This window comes from Nicotiana sylvestris, chromosome 7 (assembly GCF_000393655.2).
Source record: "Nicotiana sylvestris chromosome 7, ASM39365v2, whole genome shotgun sequence".
In the NCBI taxonomy this organism is placed as follows: Eukaryota; Viridiplantae; Streptophyta; class Magnoliopsida; order Solanales; family Solanaceae; genus Nicotiana; species Nicotiana sylvestris.
The window spans coordinates 13,392,912-13,398,416 of record NC_091063.1 but is presented as its reverse complement, the minus strand read 5'-3'; the positions used below and the strand labels follow the sequence as shown (position 1 = coordinate 13,398,416).

Here is a 5,505-nt window from a genome sequence, read left to right as displayed (position 1 = left end):
ACCTTTGCTATAGGAGATAAAAATTCCATTTTCAAATCCCAAAACTAGCTCTAGACATGTTTTTGGCCCAAAATATTACTGTTGGATTTTTTAACAATTTCAAAAACTACCTCAAACTTTTGTGTTTTATAAAAAAGTCCGCCATCTATTATGACCCAACTAATCCACCAGCTAATTACTATCACTTTCTTTTGGACTGACGAATCTTGTAATATTATTGCAATTTGATGAATTATAGTAGCTAGTAATTGTGTTATTAGTAGTTGATATTAAAATATTAGGTTATGATTTTAGGATAGTGTATTATGTAGGTCTTTATAAAAATAATAATTTTGGGCCAATCTTATCTATGTTTAGGACTATGGTTTGTGATGATGATAATGAATGGCATCAATATTAGCAAATTTGTTTGTTTGGTATTGTTGGATATTTTTGATAGTTTTTAGAACTTATGGGTGTAAGTCACATTTCATGTATTTTCAAAAAAAAAAAAATTATGAAAAATTATGTCTAAAAAAATTTTCATCTTCAAACCAAACTTCACCCAAAATTAGATTTTTTTTAAAACAAATTTGGGAATCTATGGCCAAACACTAGCTAAGTTCTCATCATTGAAAAGCCCTTGCCCTATACCAATTTAGGGATATTATCACTTTTAGCCCACGCCAAAAACTATTTATATTCGCTAGCCGAAAAAGTTTATAAATTTTGTCTATAAAATACAGAATATATATATTTTCGGCTATTATTTTGAAAGCGGTTATACAACGTCATTTTCGCACAAATTTTCAATATAATTTACGATGCATGTATGCTTCTAAAATACTACAACCACAGATGATAGTAGTAAGAAAAGGAGAGTAAAAAGCAAGTTATTTTCAAATGCCATATCCAACTAAGATAATTAGGCAAATAAAGTTTCTCCAATGCCATCTAACGTTCAATACATTGACTGTGAACTAATTGAGACATTACCTTAACTAATTCTAAAGGTTAAAAGCAGCATTTTGCTGCCTAAGCAGAAAATGCATTTCATACTTTCTGCATACAAGTTCATTTTCTGCTAATGAATCTATTCAAACTTCTTTAGCTTGAATTTGCCCGTAGGGATTCTGCTGAGGATACCACGATCCAGCTTTTTGTAATGGCCTTGAAGCCGTTCGAGGGCATTATATACAAAGCCATCAACTTTATCATCATATCTTTCGTACAGCACTGGGAGCGTGTGCGCAGCAACAAAGCCTTAAAACATTCAACATCGCAAGCATAGCTAAAATTAGAACCGTTCTGAAGCTTGATGTGAGTTGTAGGGAAAAATATGAATACACCCTACTAAAACCTTGACAACTCAGAGCAAATATAAAATCATTGGTCTCTTACCGATGTACAGAACAGTCAAAAAATTGCACCAGCTTCCAATAATAGCAGCAATCCATAAGCTCACCACAACCTAGAACAAATCCCGAGGCATTAATTTAGTAGTCATCAGAAAGACTCAGGATCAAATGATTTGATCAAACATTGAGCAATAGCATTTCACATCAATACAGATTGTCTTCATAACAATTAACAATGAATAAAACGGTTTGCAAAAATTTATTGAAGTTCTGCAGCTAGTTGCATCACAAATGAGAAATAAGAGTTTCAGCATTAAGTTACATCATATACACGGGAGAAAATCTAACCCATGAGGAGAAAACAAATTTAGAGAAAAGACAAAAGAAGGCTGGAGTCGTCTTTATCTTTTTTGTTCCTCTGGGAGGTGAAAGTTTAATGTCAAAAAACTTGCACGTTAGTTGACCAACCAACTCAAACGATTGATGTTTTTCTAGTTGAGTAGAAGTACCTATAAGTTTTCTAAAATCTGGGGATACCATTGCGAACATATGCATCGTACTTCAACAGCCATATTTGTTTGGAAGAGATCTCTAGAATGAGCTAACATGTAGACATTTTTTTTTTTAACAGATAAAGAGAGAAGTATCTGTTTTGGCTCCTTGCAACTGAATTGAATAAAACAGAATGAAAAGCTGTCTGGGAGCACACACATAAGGAGAGGGGAAATGTAGAAATAATACGAGCTTTATGTACAGAATGAAACAGAATGAAAAGCTGTCTGGGAGCGCACACATAAGAAGAGGGGAAATGTAGAAATAATACGATCTTTATGTACCGCTGTTTTTTTTATGACGGCATATTCCAGATCAATCAAATTGATTAAGATGCTTGACAAATGCTGAATTAAAAGCAAGTTTACCATAGGGTGAGCTCCATGACCTTAAGAGATTTGGCGAAGTTAACGCAGAGGAAAGAAAATAATTCTTGAAAAAGTCTAGCTTGAAAGAGAGTCCTAATACAAATCAAATGCGTAGACCTTTATAATGAAAGACCCTTGAAATTGGATTTTGAGGAACAATCCTTACTTTAATAAGCTTAACCATTTGAAAATATTCCAGAAAAGAATATGAAGATTTACCACTAAGAATTGTTTGATGTTACTCCCACAGGCAACATCTTGAAGGAAGCGCAAACCACGGTTTACTTCAGCACCTATAGACTTGGCAATGCTGATGAAAAGGTCATCAGGTAAGACAAGACGAGGGACTTTAGCTGGAGACCTGTTGTCAAAAAGATTGCATCGCCATTAACTTGATTCAAGAGTATCATACCAATTGATAAATGAGAATAAGAAAGGAGAATAGGATATTGCCCATGAAATAGGTTCGGTTTTATTACCTGTTCATTATGCCGGAGGCATTTTTCCAAAGAAACTGAGCAATTAAACCAATGACAAGAGCAAAGCATAACAGTGAAAGAAAATTGTAGTTCAGCCACTCAAATAGCACCCAGATGGCTGTGGCACTTGCTAAAACACCAGCTGAAATTTTCTTGTTTCTCCACAACAGCACATCAGCAGCTACAAATCGGTTGAAGCATATTTAGGATTGGTAATACAACCATAGTAAGGACAAAGGAGAGCTAAGGTATATAGGTGTCCTACATTTGCCTCCACCTAAAATATGGTGTACTGGCTTTTGACGGCCAAATAGCCTATTGAGCTGAGCATTAACCGAGCTTGATTTCTCCTCTTCAAAGAAGGACCCCGACTTCTGCTTCGACAGCCCATCAGCAATTGATTCCACAATGTTGTTCAGAAGAGCCTCAGCTGTAATTTTCTCAGGCATTTTCCTGCCTTTTAAATATGTATAAGAGATGAAGTCAGTCATTAGAAGAATAAACTCCAATGCAAAAAGTCATCATAGACAAATGCAAGATTCATGTAGGCCAAAAACTAGTGAAAATTAACAAGAAACAAAAGATAGAGAGCTTCTGGTAATTATTACTATATCAGTAGAAACAGCACACAGGATTATCCAAGTGTAAGAAAAGCTGGAACAAGGTTGACCCTAATACATTTTAAAATTTTGCCTTCCCTGACGAGGTTCACGAGACTGAATCAACCTTCCCACAAATCTAGACATTCTTCTTTTAGATCATAATAATAAGGGCATTTATTTCTTCAGTGAACTGGATATTGCTAGTCTGATACAAAACTGAGCTGTAATTTATTATCGATAAGGAAGGATTTGAAAGGCCTATCTGATATTATCTCCTCTTTTGTCATACAATTAGCTGAACAACGTCCTCATAATACGTCTCTATTCTAGAAACCTGAAGTTCTTTCATTTACAACGGAATAAAATGCTTTATCTACAAGATAGAGCACTGCAGTCATCAAGAGTCAAAACAGAAGAAAATTACAGTTGTGATTTGTAGTATGGTGCTATCCTATACTCCTCAATTCTGTCCAAGACCTACATCCTTCCTTTTCCCACCTTTGACTATTCATCAACTTTAGGGCAATAGTTATTGGTATTACAGCTAGAATTCAGGCATCCCAAGAAAAGAGAAGGCGAACATAATGAAATCATATAGATACGAATCTCTGTCCATTTGCCAACAGATTCTAAGACATTTCTCAAACATTGGTAATATAACATAGCAGTGCTGCTGCCAACTAATTCAAACATTCATATATAATAAAATACTAATAAATCACAACCCAAGGATCCAACCAGGGAAAAATACATGACTATGTTCAGCAAAAAGTGAACCAGAAAAAAAGTCAAGGAAATACTATGCACAAAAGGTGCCTTTTTTTTTCAATTGGTGGGCCAATGAGGGTAAAAGAATAACGAATCTTACGGCAAAATCATATCTTAATTTGGGTCTGATTAAGGATTTCAACACATCAAGTAAAATATCTCCAAGAATGAACAAAAAACATGTTACTCGTTAAGCATTAATTTTACCAGTAAAAAGGAGCACAAATGGGGAGCATAAAAATTAGTAACTGTACCTCTCATCAAAATAGTCCCATAGCTCAGAAAATTAAAGATCCCGAAAACCCAGAAGTTTACACACACACACACACACAGTGAAAAAAACACCAAGATTTTCATCAAATAGCTCAAAAGTTTCCCCCAAAATCAGGTTTATGCGTTACTAAAAAGACCCAATTGATTTGTAGGAGAGAACAAGATAATCCTACACAAACAAAACCAATGTAGCTCTAATCAAAACACCATATTCATAGCTCGAAAAATTAAAGAATGCGAAAACACACACAAAAAACCAGCAAGATACAAACTTTCATCAAATAACCCAAATATTTCCCCTCAAAATCAGGTTTATGCATTACTAAAAAGACCCAATTAATTTACACGATAATCGTACACAAACAAAAACAATGACCTTAAATCAGAGGAGCAAAACCCAGATGCCAAAAAATAAGAGGAAAAAAAGAAAGTCTCGCTCACCAAATCAAATGTACAGAAACAGAACCAAACCCAAAGCGATGAAGTAATTTTAAGTTTTGGATTTTGGACCCCTTGAACGTACGTTTAGGACATAGTAGTTGGGGCGAACTAATGGTGTGATAATATTAATAGCATAGAATTTGAATTGGGAAATGGGACGAAGATGAGATTCTATATTAAAAGCCTGCGTTATGTCTGTACTATATATAACGACACTTTGCAACAGTCGCCACTTGTGTTAGTGCCATGATTCAAATAATGCTTATTTAATTCCCTGTTTTGGCGCCTCCAATTTGTCGATTCGGTTCAATTTCTAAAAATATAGTACTAAATTGAACTAAAATAATTTGATTTGCTTTAATTTTTTGTTTGATTTGGACTTTACTGGAGTTGGGTCAGTTCTAATTTGAAAATATGATTTTGAAAAATGAGATTATAATCATTAATGGCTTATTTATTCTGCATATCATTTCATAATATATCGTATTATACGGTATTATTGTTATGAATACAATATTTGGATATATTGTATGTTTATCATCATTTCACGAGAAAAAATAAACTTGCAATATTACAAAGAAAAAGTAGGATACAAGGTTGAATTATTATATAAAAGATAGGATAAAAAATAAAATGTAATTATTTAATAATAAGGAAGGGCAAGATGAGAGAAAAGAACAAGGTA

At 34.0% G+C, this 5,505-nt stretch overlaps 1 protein-coding gene across 1 annotated transcript; it reads right to left on the bottom strand.

Annotated features, from left to right (window-relative positions):
* Positions 1-861: 861 nt before the first annotated feature.
* LOC104227224 (reticulon-like protein B8) lies at positions 862-4,993 on the bottom strand. The gene is made up of 6 exons (XM_009779424.2): positions 4,821-4,993; positions 3,002-3,193; positions 2,737-2,917; positions 2,477-2,618; positions 1,381-1,450; positions 862-1,242 (listed from the first exon to the last, which is right to left on the bottom strand). The coding sequence occupies exons 2-6, from the start codon at positions 3,183-3,185 to the stop codon at positions 1,073-1,075; spliced, it is 747 nt and encodes a 248-aa protein (XP_009777726.1). The 5' UTR covers positions 3,186-3,193; positions 4,821-4,993; the 3' UTR covers positions 862-1,072.
* Between the last annotated feature and the right edge of the window lie 512 nt (positions 4,994-5,505).

What these genes read in the sequence shown, in the direction of transcription:
- LOC104227224 (XM_009779424.2), bottom strand. Translation starts at nt 3,185, where the DNA reads ATGCCTGAGAAAATTACAGCTGAGGCTCTTCTGAACAACATTGTGGAA. An exon ending in ACATCAAACAATTCTTAGTG is followed by an intron (nt 1,451 to 2,476) that starts GTAAATCTTCAT and finishes GATTTGTTCTAG; the next exon opens with GTTGTGGTGAGCTTATGGAT. An exon ending in TTTGACTGTTCTGTACATCG is followed by an intron (nt 1,243 to 1,380) that starts GTAAGAGACCAA and finishes GAATGTTTTAAG; the next exon opens with GCTTTGTTGCTGCGCACACG.